The sequence below is a fragment of the Tursiops truncatus genome, chromosome 3, assembly GCF_011762595.2.
Source record: "Tursiops truncatus isolate mTurTru1 chromosome 3, mTurTru1.mat.Y, whole genome shotgun sequence".
Lineage (NCBI taxonomy): Eukaryota > Metazoa > Chordata > Mammalia > Artiodactyla > Delphinidae > Tursiops > Tursiops truncatus.
The window spans coordinates 164,487,847-164,507,579 of NC_047036.1; the positions used below are offsets into that span (position 1 = coordinate 164,487,847).

Genomic DNA, 19,733 nt, shown 5'->3' on the forward strand with positions numbered 1-19,733 from the left:
CCTGGACCAGGGATCGAACCCGTATCCCCTGCATTGGCAGGCGGATTCTCAACCACTGTGCTACCAGGGAAGTCCCCTCATTGTGGTTTTGATTTGCATTTCCCCGATTGGTCATGTTGAACTTCTTTTCATATGCTTGTTGTCCATCTGTACCTACTTTATGGAACTGTCTATTCAAATCCCCTGCCTGTTTTTTAATTGAGTTGTCTTTGCATTGTAGGAATTCCTTATACATTCTGGATATTAAGTCTTTATCAGATATACGATTTGCAAACATTTTTCTCCCATTCTATTGGTTGCCTTTTCACTTTGATTCCTTTGCTGTGCATGAGTTGGGGTTAGGATTATTTTAATGTAGTCCCATTTGTCTATTCTAGCTTCTGTGACCTGTGCTTTTGGTGTCATATTCAAGAAATCATTGCCAAGTCCAATGTCACGAAGCTTCCCCCCCCCGCCGCCCCCCCCCACATTTTCTTCTAGGAGTGCCATAGTTTTAGGTTTAGGTTTAGGTCTTTAATCCATTTTGAGTTAACTTGTATATACGGTGTAAGGTAAGGGTCCAGTTTCATTCTTTTGCATGTAGATAGCCGGTTTTCTCAGCACCATGTGTTGAAGAGATTATCCTTGCTCAAGTTCTGGTGTTTTTTAAAGCACACAGACTGTGGAAGTGGCCCAGGTCTCCCTACCAGTGAGATCTTTGGTGCTACTCGCGTATTTTGTGCATCCTCAACATTTTCTGGAGTAAGTGCTATTAGACCCTTTTCACAGATGAGGAAACTAAAGCTGGGTCCAAATGACCTGCCCAAGATCGTCATAGTAAGTAAATAGGTGTAGGTGGGATTGGAACTGAGGACTTGAACTCTAGTGCCCACATCCTGGAACACCCTGAGGATGTTCCTCATTTTTTCCCTAGCAGGCGGGGAAAGAACGAATGAATGAAGGTCTCAGGCAAAGCTCCCAGCAAACGGAGGAGCTTGGACAAGCCCACTGCTCCACGCGGGGGTGCGCTCCCGTCCCGCGCATGCGCGGCCCCTACGCAGGGCCAGCCACACTGCGTCTACCCACACATGGTACGGCCTCCCTCCGTGTGGTACGGCCCGCTTTCCCCCACGCCCAGGCCGGGATGGTACGCGCTGCCTCCGCTCGCCGCCCCTCCCCATCGGTTTCCGCGCGAAAAGCCAGGGCTGCCTGTGCTGCCGCCGCCTCTGCTGCACCTTCCAAGATGCCTGCCCGTACCGCCCCAGCCCGGGTGCCCGCGCTGGCCTCCAGGGCCTTCTCACTGCCCGACGATGTCCGCAGGCGGTAGGTGCTGCGGGGGACTGCGAACCTGGGGTGGGTTGCACGGTGTTGGGGGTGGGGGTGGGGGCCGTTTCCCCTCCGGGTAGCCCGTGGCCGCCGCTGACAGGCGGGCGCGCATGCGTGGGATGGCGCGGCGCGCGGCGGCAGTTGGCGCGGGCAGGGTGGCACTTCCGGTCGCGCGCGCCCCTGGCCGTTTGGCGCCAAAATGGGCCGAGGCCCTCTCACAGCTCCCTGGTGACTGGAAACTTGGGGGTCTCTTCTGACCTCAAAGTAGAGCAAGCCTTGGGTTCGCCTTGGGGATCCCCTTCCTGGAGCAGCCTCAGGCCCAGCCCCTGCCGCCAGCCTGGTCGCGCAGGAAGTGGGCAGCCCGCGGCCTCAGAATACCCCTCGGCCCGGGCACTAAGGCCTCCACTTCCGGTGCCCGGTCCTCTCGAGGGGGTCGGGCCGGCCTGGTCCCCGGGGGTATTTTGGGGGTCCCCTGGGTGCCCCCACGCCACGCATCCCGATGGCAGCCTCCAGAGACAGATGTCGCCGGTCGGGGGACGGGCGCGGCCGGCTCAGGTTTGCGAGCCCCGTCTTCCTCTGGGGGCTCCCTCCATCACCTCATACGGCTAGGGTAGGCGCATTCTGCAAGGAACTCTTCACATACCGTGAGGGCTAGGGCTCGGACGCCGTGAAAGCTGAGTGGTTTCTTCTAGTAAATCGGTGCCTGTGAGCCGTGGGCATCAAGGAAGCCTTGCTAGGGAGAACTGGCTGCAGTTTCCTCCGTGTGTGTGTGTGTGTGTGTGTGTGTGTGTAGGGGGAGTGAGGGGCCAGCACCTAACATCGGGGACTTAGCCAGTCTTAGCTAATCTGTGCACAGGGGTCAGCGGCAAGACCGTTGGGCCCAGGTTTCTTGTTCCTGAAGGGCATCAGTTTCACTCCTGGAAGCTTGCACACCTCACTTGGAGCACTAGTCACGGGAGCCTCGACCAGCCCTGAACACTTCCAGCCAGATTTGTGAACCTGATCTTGCCATTTCTCTATTTCCCTGTGCTTGTTTCCTAAAGTTGTGCCAGTCCAGTCCTGATTTGGGCTTTTGGGCGTGGAGAGTAGGTGTTGCAGGCATTTGGGTCTCCCTCCCAGGCGTCAGACCACTTCTTAACCACAGTTAGAGGGTGCTCTGCCTTGCTGAAGAATCCCTATAACTTAAAAATGGAAACATAACTTAAAAATGGAAATGGCGTTAAGGAAGTATCTGGCTTCACTTTAGACCCAGGACAGAGATGTTTGGGCCCAGCCTTCCTTAACTTGATGGTGGGAATGCCACCTCCACTGGCTCATCTAACCTTGGGCAAGTTTCATAAACAAGTTACATCTGTGGACTAGGACAGTTAACATGGGCTTTAAACTGCTATTGGATTAAATGAGAATATGCCTGGCACATAAAGGCCCCCCCCCCCCCCGCCGTGTTAGCATTATTGACTAATCTAGCTTGCTTTTTTTTCCATTCTGCTAATTGTATAAAACACTTTACATTGTCTCATTTAATCCTCAAGTGTTCTCAAGAGTGGTTGCCACAGGAGTTAACAGCAAGGAAGCAAAGATTCCTGCGGAAGTCTGCTTCTTGCCAAAACCTTTCCCTTCAGCTAGGGCTTTTATTGGGCCAGAGCAAGTGTTTTGTTTGGTTGAATTTGAATGTTCTTAGGTGAGTGTTACAATCCGCCATTCACCCTAGGTTCCATATTACTTTGAATGAGAATTGCTTACTGTGGCTTAGAGTCTTGGGTTTCTGCCTCAGACCATTGACATTGTCAGCTTATGTGACCCTCTCAACAGCTTTTCTTAAATTTTGAATTTCAGCCTATAAAATACACACATAAGCATGGCATTCAGTACTCCTTTTACAATACTCCCTTATACCTCCTTGTAAACAGAGGTAGAACTTTTTGATTCATGGAAATTAGGGACCTCATATTATGGATTATACTGCTAAGTTCAGTAGAATGCTCTAGGAACAAAATGTAGGCCTAGACCTCACTCAGGCATTTCTGTCACTTGTGCTAACTTGTGTTTATATAGCAGCTTCTTTTAAAACTCACACAGTTACATTAACTATGTAACGATACTAGAAAGTATTCTTAACATTTGGGTTTTTAAGTTTAACTTTTTTTTGAAGTATTTTATGTCCTAAGTCTTCTAAAAATAACGCCTTTCAGGACAAGCCACATTTTTCCACTTGAATTTTCTTACTCTGTCCAAGCCACCATCTTTTGTATAGAAAAGCAATAGTCTTCCTACTCGTCTTTCTGTTGCCACTCAGGTCTGCTTTCTATAAGTGGAAACTGTGGTCCTCTTTCGATACAAGTTGGAGACAGAGGTTTTCCTGCCCCTTACACTGCCTAATGCACTTGGCTTCAAGTCCGGGATCCCCGTCCACTTGCCTGACTCATCTTGTGCTCTTTTCCTCACAAACCACACAGGTTACCTTTTAGGTTCTCAGGACCTGGGACCGTGCAGAGCAACCAGTGTGAGGCTGGGTTCCACCTACCCCTTCACCATGCTGGGTATTGTCTGTTCATCCGTAAGACTGCTCAGAAAGACACTCCCCTTTCCCTGCGATGAGGTGTTGAATTCTGTCAGCGCATCCGCATGCTGCCTTTGCAGCTTGGGAGTTGATGATGACTTGTTGTCTGAGCATGTTTGCCCCATTCATTGTACTTGCAGCTCGGTGTCCACTAGACTCGAATGCTTACATGCCAGACGTTCCCCTTCACCGAGGCCTGGATTTACATATTGATTCTAACAACCTCATTGCACAACTCATTTAGCCTTTGTAATTATGACAGCTTTCTTATCTGCTAGCCACTCTGATTAGATTAGAGTGAAGTTCTTAACTAGTTCCATGGCTCCTGAGTAGGTATGGAGGGCAAAACTGAGTTACCTTTTCTAGTTCTCCCCTGCACTAGGATTCTAGAGGTGCAGACTACTGGAGTTCAGATCCCACGCCACCCCTTGCCAGCTGTATGACCGAGTCATCTAACCTCCTGATGCTTTATCTGTAAAATGGGATGGAGGTGCCTGCTCCACTGGGGCATTGTGAAGGCTGAGCTGATAGGTGTAAACGTGGTAGAACAGCACCTGCACAGAAACCTCCTTCACTGCTTATCACGTGGCAGCTGTATGTTTCACTCCTGTTATTGGGGTGGGGGGCGGTGCATAACTTAAAGTACCAACACGCAGACCTGATACTAAGGCAGATACTAATATAGCAGTGTATGTCTGCTTATCATTCCAACCTTCCTGTTTGCCTGGTTTCTTGTATTATCGTCTCAACTTGCTCTTTTTAATTTTATTTATTTTTGGCTGCGTTGGGTCTTCGTTGCTGCGTTAGGGTTTTTTCTAGTTGCGGTGAGCGGGGGCTACTCTTTGTGGCAGTGCGCAGACTTCTCATTGCGGTGGTATGGAGCACAGGCTCTAGGTGCGTGGGCTTCAGTAGTTGTGGCACGCGGGCTTCAGTAGTTGTGGCACACGGGCTTCAGTAGTTGTGGCTCACAGGCCCTAGAGCGCAGGCTCAGTAGTTGTGGCGCATGGGCTTAGTTGCTCCGCGGCTTGTGGGATCTTCCCGGACCAGGGCTCAAACCCTGTCCCCTGCATTGGCAGGCGGATTCTTAACCACTGCACCACCAGGGAAGTCCCTGGTCTTGCTCTTTCTCCTGCCACCTTAGCTTAGCTTTTGTGCCGGGTGTCCAGTCTATTCTTCAGTTAAGGTGGTTTTCTACCCTTAATTCTTTGTATCCTTGGGTTTTGTGATGCTGTTTGCCACCAGGGGACCTCTTCCCTGATTTCTGCCATATTCCTTTTCAATTCCTGGACCCTTATTTTCTTCCAGTCTTAGATTTCTGCTTTCAGCAGTTGGGGGTACAGCTGGAGAGGCCTCTTTGGAGAGCCCGTTCTAATTTCTGGCTGCCGAATAGCCATCTAGATAGCTATTCACTGAAATGTCACTCCTAAAATTCATGGTCTGCTTACTTTCTCCCACCGAAAAGTTCAGAATTTCTGGTACTGTATTAATTTTTAATTGCTGCCGTAACAAACTACTTCAGTCTTAGTAGCTTAAATAAAACAAATTTGCTATCTTCTGATTCTGTAGGTCAGAAATGTGGTGTGGGTCTCACTGGATTAAAATTAAAGTGTCAGCAGGCTACATTCCTTTCTGGAGGCGCTAGGGGAGGACCTGTTTCTTACTCTTTCAGGTTGTTGGCAGAATTCGGTCCCTTGTGGTTATAAGACTGAGGTCCCTCTTCTCTTACTGGCTGTAAGGTGAGAGCCATTCCCAACTACTAGAGGTGATGACATCTGTTGGCTTGTGGCCCCCTTCCTCCGTCTTTAAAGCCAGCAAAGCCAGTTCTCACATCACATCTTTTTGACCCTTCTGTAGTCACATCGCTTGAAATACTGTAGCTGGGAAGTTTCTCTGCTCCTAGGATTTAAGTGACTCGATTGGGCCTACCTGGATAAGCCAAGAAAACCTCCCCATCTCAAGGGCTGTAACCTTAATCACATCTGCAAAGCCCCTTTTGCCCTGTAAGGTAACATATTCACAGGTTCTGGGGAATTAGGGCATGGATATCTTTGCGGGGGGTGGTCCGTTTTCCTTCGTACCACAAATATTATCTCTGGTAGCCCTATACCAACCTCCATGCAGCCCATTACAAAAGGCAGAGTAGACGGAGCTTTGTAACTTCTCTAGCATGTTCTCAGCTCCTGCTGCTAAACCATATTACAGACCAGCATTTCTAGTTTAGGATGTTAGAGTGATTTAACATCTTATCTCTTCCTGTCTGATATATTGTTTATTTCTGCCAGATTGACTTTATTTTTTCCTACTAAAAGATGCCTGATACCTTGGGTTCTACCACCCCCATGACTCTTCTGATGGTTTGTTAACTATGGAGCAAAGTCAATGATTTTGAGCCTGACATTGCTGACCTCCCTCAGACTGGCACCCACCTCCTCTCTCTGGACTTGCCTTTCTTCCCCTGTGTCAGCCCGACTTGTGTGGGTTCCTTGGGTGAACTCTGAGCCAGCGCCCCTGCTGTGCTGCTCCTGTTTCGGACAGCTCCCTCTGCCCGGTTCCCGCTGAGCTCTCAATGTCTCTGGATCCCTCCTTCCTGATGCTGATTATACCCTTTTGCTTCAGAAGCCTCAGATTTGAACTCTATTTGTCCACACAGTGGTTTATGTATATCTTTTTCTCCTTTAAAGAACTGCTCTGAGGGAAGCAACTAGGAATGAATTGTGGGATCTTAGACTGGAAGGGAGCTACGGTTTTCTTTTATAAGGTGGTTGCTGTTCTCTGTGACTCCTCTACCTGGTCCTTCATGTCTGCTTCTAATCCTCCTGGCTATGAATGTCAAGCAGATGTGAGGTAGTGTCACCAGTTTTACTGGGAAGGGGATGGGTGCTCCAGTGAAAGCCTGGGTGTCAGGAGCGGCGCACTGGCCAGCCTTCTTCCTGCCACACCTCTGGCTCCTCGGTGCCTGCCCTGGGCTCCAACCTTCCACTCTGGGGCCAAGCAGGTCAAATCCAATCTTCACAGGGCAAGACACTTCAGATAGTCTGAAGATTTGTTTCTCCCTGCCAGGCTAAATATCCCACTTCACAGGAAAGCTTCAAAGAATTCAGACCCACAGATCTGTCTCCTGGCCAGATGTAGGAGTTGTCAGCATTGTGGAAAGGGCCCTTTGATGGGCTTCAGTCTAAGTGTTATCCTTGACACCTGAGGTAACCTGGTCGAGGTAGGAGCTGTGTCCTGCCAGGGTTTTGTGAGGAGAATGACTGAAGACAGGTAGGTGTGATGCTCCTGCAGCAGCATGTGAGTACCGAGTTATGCAGTTGTCCTCATCCAAGGCTCTCCCAGGACCTGAGTTGCTTTGAGGGTAAAATGACTTTTGCCTGGAAGGGGCTTCACATGCTTCTGGAAAGCTTGACTCGGAATCTTGAGTCCAAGTTACACAACATATGTGAAATATAATATATTACCGCTGTATCTGGAGGCTGCTAAGTCTTTCTTTTTTTTTTTTTTTTGGCCGTACCTTGTGGCATATGGGATCTTCGTTCCCCGACCAGGGATCGAACCGGCGCCCCCTGCCTTGGAAGCACGGAGTCTTAACCACTGGACTGCCAGGGAAGTCCCTGCTAAGTCTTTTCTATAGAAAGGCCTTTCCTGACCATCCAGCAAGTCATGAGGTCCCTGCCTGGTAGTGCCTACATCCCATCACTCAGCTTGTTGCCTGGAACAGGGCCTGGCGTAGAGTAGGCACCCACAGATGGCAGTGGTGGTTGAAGCTAGAAGCAGGATCCACGTGCACTCGGAGTAGCCACTGTATGTCATTAGTCCAGCAAAGCCTGTCACTCAATTCCTGGCTGTGCTGCTTACACTTGCCCTCTGGGAAGGCCAGCCTGGCAGAGCTCTGTTCCTGTCCTCTGGGCTGCTGGTAACTGAGTACCTAGCCTGGGTGCTGGAGGGGAGGAGCCATAGATGGTGGAGGCCCAGTTCCCGCCCAGGGTGCTGCCCCTCTGCTGACGGACGCTTGCCCAGCTGGTTAGACCTGTTCTCACCCAACTGCCCACAGTCAGCACCCAGGCTAGGAACAGCAGCCTCCCCATTTCCTCGGTGTCTTCTAGTTTTGTTCCTTTATTCTTTTTGCTCCCTTCCTCCCCAAAGAGGCAAGATACTAATCTTCAATAATCAAATCAGACCATGATTTTCCAGCTAAACTCATGACAGTTCTGTACTTGTGAATGACTAGGTACAAACATTTACAAGGATGAGCTCTTGGGTGAGGCGCCAGCCAACTTTTCTAGCTTCATCTGTCTTCCTTGTGTGTGGGCACCCCCTGCTGCCTCAGATGCCTTGACTCCTCCATTTTCCTATATTCCTCATCAGGAATATGCTGCCACCACCCCATCCTGGCCTTTGGGAATGTTAGCTGGCTGTTCCCCACAGCATCCTGTCACCCTGGTCCACTCTTTCTAACCTCTGTATGCCCTCCTATGAAATCTTGTCAGGTCCAACTGGAGGAAGACCACCTGTAGGTCAGTTAACTTGGGAAGGACCCCAACTGTGTGACCTGCTTCCCCTTTCCCAGTGTCTTTAAAAGAATGTTAAAAAAAAAAAGAAATAATGTTGTTCTAGAGCTCCTATATCATCTCTTACCACCATCAGAAAACCACCCCCCAAAAGGGGGGCCTCATTCATATTGAAAATAACTTTTTAAAAAATTAATTAATTAATTTTAGTTTTGGCTGTGTTGGGTCTTTGTTTCTGTGCGAGGGCTTTCTCTAGTTGCAGCGAGCGGGGACCACTTTTCATCGCGGTGCGCGGGCCTCTCACTGTCACGACCTCTCTTGTTGTGGAGCACAGGCTCCAGACACGCAGGCTCAGTAGTTGTGGCTCACGGGCCCAGCTGCTCCGTGGCATGTGGGATCTTCCCAGACCAGGGCTCGAAGCCGTGTCCCCTGCATTGGCAGGCAGATTCTCAACCGCTGCGCCACCAGGGAAGCCCGAAAATAACTTCTTAACGTGTAGGCATTACAGTAGGGCATTCTAGACACTGGGGGAGGGAAAAACCATTGTATTTTTTTCTAACATTCATGTTAAACTTATTTCCAAAGTTCTTTAAACTGTGGTATTCTTACAGGTAGACAATGTTGCTTAACAAGTGTTTGTTTCTTCCCTTTTTCTTCCCCCAGGCTCAAAGATTTGGAAAGAGATAGTTTAACAGAAAAGGTAAGGTAATCTCTACCTTAACAAAATTTATGATCAAATGTGACCAATTGACAGATACTGTGTAGTTCATAAAAACAAATTTAAGTGGAATTGGCTCTCTTTTCCCTAAAGTTGAGGATACGTTGGATGTTTTTGTCTCATGTGCTGTACTAATAGGATATTATTGGTTAGCTTTTGGTAGCTCATCGAGTTTCCCCGTCTGGGTTCTGTAGCCTCAAGTCTGGATTATAACGTGTCCCGGTCACACTGTTTTTCAAAATCAGTTTTGTTCTAGTACACTATTATGTATCTGTTTCACCTCTAATCTTTCCATTTTTCACCACTCTGGAGATGGTGTGATATGATCTTAGTGGAAACATCACGAACATGTCTTGTGAATATTTAGTTTTCTTTTTAGCTGACTCAGCATTGCCTGCCATTCAGTCATTGTTAGGTGACCAGGCAGCGTAACTATTTGTGTATTGGTCCATTAGTTCATAGCTTGGGAGTGCAGAGACTTCTAAACCTATATCCTTCCCTTAGGAATGCGTGAAGGAGAAATTGAATCTCTTGCATGAATTTCTGCAGACAGAAATAAAGAATCAATTATGTGACTTGGAAACCAAATTACATAAAGAAGAATTATCAGAGGTAAGTCCTCAGCATCCCAGTGGCTAGAAAATGTTTCCTCCCATGTAACTTGTCTGTGACCAGGGAGGCAGAATAATCCCACCTCTCCCTGTTACCTGATAGTTACACAGGAAGCGCATGTGTTTCCTTATTCTCTCATTGCCACTTGTTTACATTCACTGCTACTTAAATTATCCTTTCCTGCTGTAGGAGGGCTACCTGGCTAAAGTCAAATCCCTTTTAAATAAAGATTTGTCCTTGGAGAACGGAGCTCATGCTTTCAGTCGGGAAGTGAATGGATGTCTAGAAAACGGGAGCCAGACAAGTGGTGAGGAGCACAGAGTGGAAATAGCAGAGAAAAAGAAGTCCCCCAAACCTGTTTCCAAACTTTGCATGCCCAGGAGAAGCAAGTCCGATGCAGAAACAAAATGTAAGAGTGCTTGACTCGTTTGACCTCGTTGGAGTCTGGTACCACCTAAGGGGAGGACAGACTTGGCGCCATAGGGTCTGTCTGTTCCCCCCCCACACAACCCCTCCACCGGCAGTACTTGTTTTTTGTGTATCTTTTGGGGTTTTTTTGTTTTTTGGGGGCGGGGGTGGGGGGTGGCTGTGTGGCTCGGCTTGTACGATCTTAGTTCTCCAACCGGGGATCGAACTCGGGCCCTCAGCAGTGAGAGTGCCGAGTCTTAACCACTGGACCACCATGGAATTCCCTCTTGTGTATACTTCTAACTAGCTTAGATATATACCTGCAATTTTTGTCTTCAACCAAGTTATAGAGCATTAGATCCCCAAATGTGGTTGAATTTATGAGGTATAAGATAACAGGAGCTACTGATGTTTATTACGTCTAAGTTACATGCCTGCTTAAGCTGAACATTTATTCTTAGACTCCTTCCCCGCTTGTAGTCAGAGTAACTCTTCTGGAATTTTTAAAAATAAGAGCATGGGACTTGAGCTCAGGTCAGGTGCTTGGCCACTTCATCTTTTGACGAAATAAGCGGAGGTTCTGTTTCCTTTTCCGTCTCAGGGTTGGGCCCCTCATACAAGAGCTTGTGTTGAAATGGCCCAGCAAACTGGCAGGTGCTAATTTGATGACTTTATCAAGATGGTGGTTGCTTAGAATAAGAAGAGAAGGATACTTAATCCTCAGAACCTGGTCTCTGCACCAGCTTGGTAATGCTGAAGAACTGTACCTTCGCTGTGAACTCTTTATTCATAGTGGCTTTTTTGTTTCTTTTTCTTTAAGCAGCTGAAGTCTCATCTAGCCCCAGGATTACAAGGCAAACTACCAGGCAGACCACCATCACATCTCATTTCACAAGGGGGTCAGTATATAATGAATGGACAGCCCCCATTTTAGGGGCCAACTGTTTTTGGTAAAACACGTATAGAATTAGTAGGATGTAACTTAGTAATTCTGACTTCCACATTGTTAGGTTTTCCTTTTGATATTCTGTAATTAGACATCCATGAACAGCATTTCTGAAGACCTCATCCATTTTTACTCTTAACATAGGAAACTTCAAATGTACATACACAAAATTACCAAGGATAGTAAAATGAACCCCTGTGTACCTATCACCCAGTGTCAACAACAGTTAACAGCTCCTGTCTGTTGTTTCATCTATACCCCCATATGCTCCAAGTGAATTATTCCAAATGGATTACAACTCCATACACACCCATGTCCCCCCAGTTGGATTACTTTGAAACAAATCGGACATGTCATCTTATCCACAAATATGATATTTCTAGATGACAAGGTCTCTTTCTTTGACAAGTTTTTTATTCATATTTTGCTATAATTGCTAACATCTAGCAAACCGTCTTTTGAAGAAGACAAAACATGCCTTATAAAGTGTAACAGTTCCTTACTAACAAATACATAGCAGTGTTCATTCTTCCCCTTGTGTAACAGAGTTTGGTTGATTTGCTCCTTAAGCCTTTCAAGTGATAGATTCCTTAGTTTCTTGCCATTTATTTAAAGAAAATAGGTCTTTTGTCTACTAGCTTCTAGGTCTGGCTGACTGCATCGTTTTGGTGGTTAATGTGTTCCCTTGTCTCCAGTTCTCTGTACACTGGTAGTTAGGTCTAGAGTCTTGATCAGATTCCAGCCTTATTTTGTGAGACTTCATTGACGGCATGGGGCTGTCCATCAGAGGCATGTAATGTCTGTTCGGTGATTCTAGCAGCCGTTGATCAAAGTCTAGATCCATTACTTCTTAAGGTTTGCACAATGGTGGTATTCTAAACCTGTCATCCAAAGAAACATTAAGCTTGAAGCTTCTTTTAATGTCCTGGCAGAAAGGGCTTCTCCTTGGAGGGAAGAGGGTGTCCATGCCCTGAATCTTTCCAAACAGAGGGTACTCTTGGTAGGGAGGAATATAAGTTGTTTCGTGCCCACTGGAGGACTAGGGTCTGGCTGAGCTAACAGTTGGCTTTACTGTGTGTGACAGCCCTGCCAAACGGAAACCTGAGGAAGACGCTGAAAAAGCAAAATCAGATGATTCTGTCGATGAAGAAGAAAAAGACCAGGTAGGGCTCGTGTTTAAGTTTCTTAACTCTGCCTTATTTTGGTACACTTGCTGGTAGTTGTGAATGTATACTTGGTCTATCTATGGCCCAGAAGTGACTGAGAGGATGTTAGAACATATCCCTGGACCCTGGGCAGTACGAAGTGTGTTAGGGTTAGACCTGAGGGCTCAGAAGGCCCGTAACTTTGGTCTGTTCCCTCCTGTCTACTTTCCTACCTCTCCAGTTGTCAAGATTTGACAGTCAAACCAGCAGATGTGATGTGTTTAAAGCATTTCCTTCTGATGTCAGATAAGCCCCTTTCCCACATCTAATTTCTCTAGAAAAGCAGAATTGTCATGTTATGTGTATTGTAATAATGCTGCTTAGACTTTTTAGGTTAGAAAACTGGCGGCTTGCCAAAGGCCTCCAATATCGAAAATGTCAGTCTCTAGCACTGTCCCATGTGACTTGAGGGGCAAACCTAGATAATACCAGATGGTCACACACTATCTATTTCAGTCCTGCCACAGGATTAGCTGTGTAAGTCGGGAAGTCTGTAGGTTACAGGTGGGTAGTAAATGCCCCGTTACCTGCTAAAGATGAGTATCCGTGGTTTGCTCTAAGGCAGGGTTTCTCAACGAAGGCATTGACTTTTGGGGCCAGGTAAACCTTTGCTGTGGGGGTGAGTCCTGTGCATCATAGAATGTTTAGCAAGGTCCCGACCTCTACTCCCTAGATGCCCGTAACATTCCCTCTCTCCTCCCAGTTGTGACAACCAAAATCACCTTCAGACTTTCCCAGGTGTCCCCTGGGGGGCACAGTTGCACTGAGCGAGAAGCACTGGACTCAAGGCTACCAATATCACTGAGGTGGACTTGACGTCCTGTTGTAAAAGACATACTCATTCTCCTGTTTAGTCAGACTACCCACTCACAGGTGGGACACTGAGACAGAGGGAAACAGCTTGTCCAAGTCACGTGGCCACATCCCTTGCCTCCTAAGAAAACGTGTCACAGGTGAAAGCAAGCTGGCTCTTGTAATATTGGCAAGTCTTTTTTTTTTTAACAAGTGTGCCAGTTTTAGAGTTGTTCTTTGCCCTCTAACCTTTTGGAGGGCTTACGTAGCCTTTTAGCTTCTAAAGAAACGAACTGGGGCACTCTTTCCCAAGCAGGAAGCAGTTTCACTGGCAGTGTGTGTGAGACCTTGGGGACTTGGAGGATGAACACTTGTCGAAACAGGGTTTATCCCGATATGCTAGAGTAAGGCTCAGTGCACCACACCAGTGTTATCAGGTGGTGGTGGTCAAATAAGTAGTACTACAGAGAGAATCTTACTTTAGTCAATTTAAAGTTTTGAGATCTCACTGTGTTTTTTAAAACAGGTATTAAATACATGCATTTGGTAAAACAGTACAAAAGGCTGTTTGGTACATAGGGGTGGTACTCCCCCCTCTCCATCCTGTCCTTCCTTTGAGAGGCGAGCATTCATCAGTTTCTTCTGTATTGTTTCAGATGATATGTATGTATGTATAACTGTAGTATAAAATCTATCTTAGGGTTCTCCAGAGAAACAGACCCAGTGATGTCTGTATGTATGAGATTAATTTAAGCAACTGAGTCACACGATTTCAGGCTGGCAAGTCTGAAATGTGCAGGACAGGCCAACAGGCTGCAGACCCAGGGAAGAGTTGATGTTGTAGCTCGAGTCTAAAGGCAGTCTGGAGGCAGAATTTTATATATACACATACAGATTAATTCCGTATAATATAGTACAGGGGTTCTGTGTAGTTTACCCAACTTTCTCCAATGGTAACATCTCACGTAACTGTAATAGCAAAACCAGAACATGGACATCGGCGTAATCTACAGACTTTATTCACTGTGCATGTATGGTCACATGTACGCATGCATGCATTCTTGTAACCTCCACCTCAAACAAGACATAGATCGGTTTCATCACCACAATATATTTTTTTTTTCACCACAATATTTTTATCCCTCTTAAATACATAAATACAGATATCCTGGAGATGGCAAGCGTTGTGAACTTAGGGAAGTAGTGTACTAAGGTATTCATCAGAGAAGGGCTGGTGTCCAGTTTAGGTTGTCATCATCACTTCCTGATGTGAATCCCAAATTACTACTTTGGTTTTTTTCTAGTATTAACAAATTCCTGACATGAGGCGGATCTTTGACTTTACGTAGCGTCACTGGATGACCTCTAGTGCCCAGATGTGTGCCGGGCCAGCTCCTGGGCCTCTCTTTGTTTTGAGGGTGGTGGGACATCAACACCAGGCTGAAGGTTGCCCAGATCGCCCCCAAACCCAGATTACCCCTCAACCCCTGTTTTTAACCACATCAAATGTATTTATTTAATACTTTGACTCATGCTTTTGGTTTTGATCTTCTTTTGAAATATTGTTTTTCTCTTTTTCCCTTCTCTCCACATAGGAGGAAAAGAGACGTAGAGTTACATCCAGAGAACGGTAAGAATAATAATCTTTTCTGTGCAATATGTAATCTTGATGACTGAAATTACTTTTCTGAAATCTTCTAAAAAGAAGAACTTTATAGTGAGTTGCCGGGGTGACCATAGATAGCTTAAGGATGCCGAGTTTGCAGTCAGATTATTAACCTTGTGATTCAGGTAGAATTGTCTTGCAAAGAGTGAATTGGGGGCAACTGGCCATTATCAGAACTAGATCTAAAGGTTGTATTAAATATTAAATGTTGAGGTAATATGTGCCTTTCAGGGCTTCTGAGATGAAGATTGATTTTTTGGGGCGGTGGGTAGGAAGGAAGACCTTTTGAAAATTGCTTCCACGGGAGGAGTCTGTGAAAGTCAACATTAGGGTGTGTGATTTTGCTTGACAGAGTTGCTGGACTGCTCCCTGCAGAAGAACCGGGAAGAGTAAGACCAGGAACACACGTGGAAGAAGAAGAAAGAGATGATAAAGTAAAGCCTGGTCACCTCCAGGTTTGTCACTTCCACCTTAATCTCAGAACCCATTTGGTTCTAGGAAGGGGGGTGAGGGTGTGGGGAGCGTGTAGGAACAGAGTGACTTTCACTAACGATCAAAGTGACCTTGAATTTAGCTAAAATGCTCTTCAAACTCATTTTTCTGCTGGTTCTCTATGTGGAAGGTGTGTTACGTGGCTGTGGTGATAGTAAATCAGCGGTAGGCCTGGAAGTCAGCTGAACCTCTGCTACTTGATCAGTCAGTCACAGAGCTTCAGTCTGTCCGCTCTCCTGCCTGCCTCTCCTGCCCATGAGGTCCTTGTGAAGGTCTCATTTTCAAACACATGAGGTGCTAAAGTGCTCTAGTATCGTCCAGGTATAGAGTTGCATTCTTAACTGAGATCAGATGAGTTCTTTCCCCAGACCTCCAGCTCCTTTGTAAAATCGGAGTTTAAGGTTCTGTGAAATACAGATGTACCCACTGAACCCCCATGGGAGGGGGTAGGAGAAGGAATAGGGGGTCTGATACTGGAAGCTTTACCATTAGACAGCACTGCCCCATATGACAAAGGGCTGACATTGGTCAGTCACAGGTGGTAGAACAATATCAGGTCCCTTTTGGGTTTTTTGTTGTTGTTGTTTTTTGTGGTACGCGGGCCTCTCACTGTTGTGGCCTCTCCCGTTGCGGAGCACAGGCTCCGGACGCGCAGGCCCAGCGGCCATGGCTCACGGGCCCAGCCGCTCCGCGGCATGTGGGATCTTCCCGGACCGGGGCACGAACCCGTGTCCCCTGCATCGGCAGGCGGACTCTCAACCACTGTGCCACCAGGGAAGCCCTAGGTCCCTTTTGGTTTTATTAAGACATTGATTAGAGGTTTCTTAGAAACTCAAATGGGTGGGTGGTGTGTGCCCTTATTGAGAGCCTGTTAAAGGATGGGTGTCTGTTATTTTGTCCTAATGGGGAATCAACTAAAGATGTATAATTCTTGAATTATTTGGTACTTGAAACTAGTCTTTAACTGATCACTTCCCTACCCTGATCCTAGTTAAAGTTAGCAGCAGTTACAGTTGGGACACATGTTGAATTGTTTGAGAAGAAGCGGTTCTAGTGGACTAGCGTGACTACCACCCTCCAAAGAAGGATTTGAGGGCAAGATTGAAATCCCTTGTCTGTGACCAGACTCCCAGGATCTCTTCTTCCAGGAGGAAGGTCTGCAATGTGTTCCTTCTGTTAACATCACCAACCTTTGTGATCTCCTTACAAAGTGTGGTGTTCCTGAGGCTGAATTCTGCTCTCTGGAGAGGCGTGTTTAGCTCTCTAAATTCAGGCTCAAAACAATTTGTTGTCCATGTTTGAGACGGAGCTCTTTTCCAGATTGGGTCATTCTACTTCATTTATTAGATTCCTAGTTTTGATAAAGTTTTCTATGAGACTGTCAACACTTAATAATGACAAGTAGATAGTATTTTGCCCCCAAATCCCTCTTAAACATCAGGATCTGTCTAAGAGTTCTTTAACTTCCTGCCTACCTACCCCACCAAAAAAAGTGCCTTTTTTTTTTTTTTAATTTATTTCGGCATTCGGGATCTTTAGTTGTGGCATGCGAACTCTTAGTTATGGCATGTGGATCCAGTTCCCCGACCAGGGCTCGAACCTGGGCCCCCAGCATTAGGAACACAGAGTCTTAGCCACTGGACCACCAGGAAAGTCCCAAAAATGTGCTGTCTTGAAAGAAGAGAATCTTTATTCCAACTAGACTGCAGGATCAGTTTAAGTATTTTATTTCCGTAAAACTCTTTAGTAGAAAGATTCAAATCAAATGCAAAAATTAACTAATCTGGGCTTCCCTGGTGGCGCAGTGGTTGAGAGTCCGCCTGCCGATGCAGGGGACACGGGTTCGTGCCCCGGTCCGGGAAGATCCCACATGCCGCGGAGCGGCTGGGCCCGTGAGCCATGGCCGCGGAGCCTGCGCATCCGGAGCCTGTGCTCTGCAACAGGAGAGGCCACAACAATGAGAGGCCCGCGTACCACAGAAAACAAAAAAAAAATTAACTAGTCTTTTTTTTTTTTTTTTTTGGTCTCCCCCTCCCCTCCACTTAGGAAGAAAAGAGACTCAGAAGTCAAACCAAAGAACTGTAAGTACAGTTAACATGCCTTTGTACTTTGTGAAGCTTACTTGCTAAAATAAGCGTCCTGGTAAAAATAATGGATTGGACAGAGTGTTAAGTGCACTGATCATACATATACTGTGTGGACGACTTCTGCTCGTGTAAGGTCGGACCACCACACTGAAGGCTGAGGTCAGGTGAGATTTAGCTGACCTTGACCCCAGGCCTCTTCTTGGTGGTGCTCATACAGCAAGCAGCTAGTCAGGTGGTGGTTAAAGGGCATTGAGCAGCTCTGTCCCTTCCCCACAGCTGTGAAGGCGCTGTATGACAAACTGCCCCGAAGCTCAGTGGCTTACGAGAGTAACCATGTTTTGAGCGTACATGTTCGCGGCTCAGTGGCCACTGGCTGATCTTGGTCAGGTGGACCCGCTTCAGCCCCAAGACTTGGCCAGCCTGGGTGTGCTCCCATGGCAGTGGCAGCACCTGAGGGCAGAAGTGGAAAGCAGCCTCTGACAGACAGTGGGCTGAAGCAAATGTTGAGGCTGCGCCTGAGTCTGGGGTGGGCAGAACACCTGAACTGAGTGGCCGGGCCCTGGCGGACGGAGAGGTGAGGACTTTCTGGACGGCACCTCAGGCCAGCTACCAAACCTGCACAGGAATCCACCACAGGCAGGATTCCCATCAGGTTACCAGAGATCAGTGGATCCCTGTTGTCTCTTTTGTTTGTAAACTACTGCGTGTCTCAGCAACAGGGAAGTGTAGACGGCACTTCCGAGATCATACTTTCTGAAGTAATAAATGCCTTCTGGGTTTCTTGCTCTGAAAACTTGCCCTTCAGATAAGAAATACAATCCATGCTCTAACTTAGGGGAGGAGACCGTGTAAACCCCTCACTGGGGCTGCTTGAAAGGGCAGTGGGCGCCCTGAGCTGACTGTGTGTTTCGTTCTGCGGCAGAACACCTAAACAGAAATCTAAGGAGGAGCCAGACAGAGATGCAAGGCCCGGAGGAGCTCAGGCTGAAATGAATGAAGGAGAAGACAAAGTAAAGACTGACTCTGTCACTTATCTCTACCTGATCCTTACGTTCCCAGTTGGTGGGGAGAAATGGCGTGGGGTAGGGCTCTGTGTTCAGCTCCAGCCCTACCTGCCCGTGGGGTGGCGCTGGGCAGGTCAGCTGCTACCCTTCGTGGGGGTGGGTGGCTGTCACTTCATGTCAGCGCCTGATACATAGTGAGTGTTCAGTTGTCTGTGCATCGTAACGGTGGGGAGGGCCTCTGTGTGCTGGACTAAGGCGTGTGTGGAGCCAGCTTCTCTTCAGAGCCTCTGCCCTGAGAAGGCTTGACGTGTCACCCCAGCTACATGGTGTCATCACACTTGTGCTGCTTTACCAACCAGTCAGTCTCCTGAGTTCTGAGCCTAGCTCTTCCCTTCCCTGCCAGCTTCCCCAGTTCAGCTAAGTGAGCACATTTAAACCCTAAAACACTACATTGATCCAGGGGTGGGCCTGTGTAAACGTCCTGGGCAGCAAGGTTATCCACAGGGCTGTGAACTCCAGGGGAGGGGGACACAGCTGCTGGGGGCCGCAGCACAGGACTCTTAAGCTCCTTAGCAGTTTGGTCCCTGTCTAAGAGAAGCCAGACGAGGGTGGTCCCAGGATTGTCTCTGGTTTTCTGTCTGAGATCTAGAGAGCAGAGCCAGAGGTCAGACTTGCTGGGTCGTGAGCATTCTCGCTTCCAGCGGGCACCCCTTCTTGTTCTATGGCAGATGATCCTTTCGGTGTTTCCTCCAGCTTGTTCTATCTAACATCTTATTGTCTCTCATCTTTTCTGTCTGGATATTCATTACCTTACTGTCAGCACTCGCCTGGCATCCCTTCAGATCTAGAGAGATCTTAGCGGTGCTGTCAAACCACCCATTTTCCTCAGACGGCAACTGGTAGGAGCTTTAGACCACACAGCCAGCACTTTTGCCTCTCGGCAGAAAAGGACAAAAGGATCAAACATTTGACTTTGTCTAATGAGTTGGTGACCAAGTCGGGAATTCCTACTTCTACTTCTGTCCCATACTAGATTCCGAAGTTTAGTGTTGTCACCCCCTACCCCACTCCTACTGTCCCAATGCCTGTCTGTATGACATCTTCACCCCTGACCAAACGACAGATGGAGCTATGGGCATTTTGGCCGACATAAGCAAAATGGCTATAATATTCCCTTTTACTTTGAGCTATCCTAGGACAGGGGTTGGTAAACTGTGATCCACAGGTCAAATCTGGCCCTCTGCCTGTTTTCATAAAGTTTTATTAGAACACAGTCATACCATTTCACTTATGTATTGTTTCTGGCTGCTTTTGTGCTACAGTGGCAGAGTTGAGTAGCTGTGACACAGGTCTGTGGCTTGTACATCTGAAAATGTGTATTTTTTTGCCCTTTACAGGAAGTTTGCCAACTACCGGTCAACTCTTGTTTG

At 47.3% G+C, this 19,733-nt stretch overlaps 1 protein-coding gene across 6 annotated transcripts in view; it reads left to right on the forward strand.

Annotated features, from left to right (window-relative positions):
- The first annotated feature begins 1,152 nt into the window (after window positions 1-1,152).
- DNMT1 (DNA methyltransferase 1) overlaps window positions 1,153-19,733 on the forward strand; it is a 42,414-nt gene continuing 23,833 nt past the window's right edge. For 2 of the 6 annotated variants that reach the window (XM_033854381.2, XM_033854376.2), the window contains exons 1-10: window positions 1,153-1,302; window positions 9,037-9,073; window positions 9,596-9,703; window positions 9,893-10,112; window positions 10,932-11,010; window positions 12,142-12,220; window positions 14,650-14,684; window positions 15,073-15,175; window positions 17,259-17,293; window positions 18,222-18,309. In XM_033854381.2, the coding sequence (XP_033710272.1) occupies window positions 1,223-1,302; window positions 9,037-9,073; window positions 9,596-9,703; window positions 9,893-10,112; window positions 10,932-11,010; window positions 12,142-12,220; window positions 14,650-14,684; window positions 15,073-15,175; window positions 17,259-17,293; window positions 18,222-18,309 (864 nt within the window). In that variant the 5' untranslated portion in view covers window positions 1,153-1,222. Of the gene's footprint in view, window positions 1,303-1,536; window positions 1,916-9,036; window positions 9,074-9,595; window positions 9,704-9,892; window positions 10,113-10,931; window positions 11,011-12,141; window positions 12,221-14,649; window positions 14,685-15,072; window positions 15,176-17,258; window positions 17,294-18,221; window positions 18,310-19,733 lie in introns of those variants that run through there. The other 4 variants (XM_033854377.2, XM_033854379.2, XM_033854378.2 and 1 more) reach the window with 4 other exon arrangements.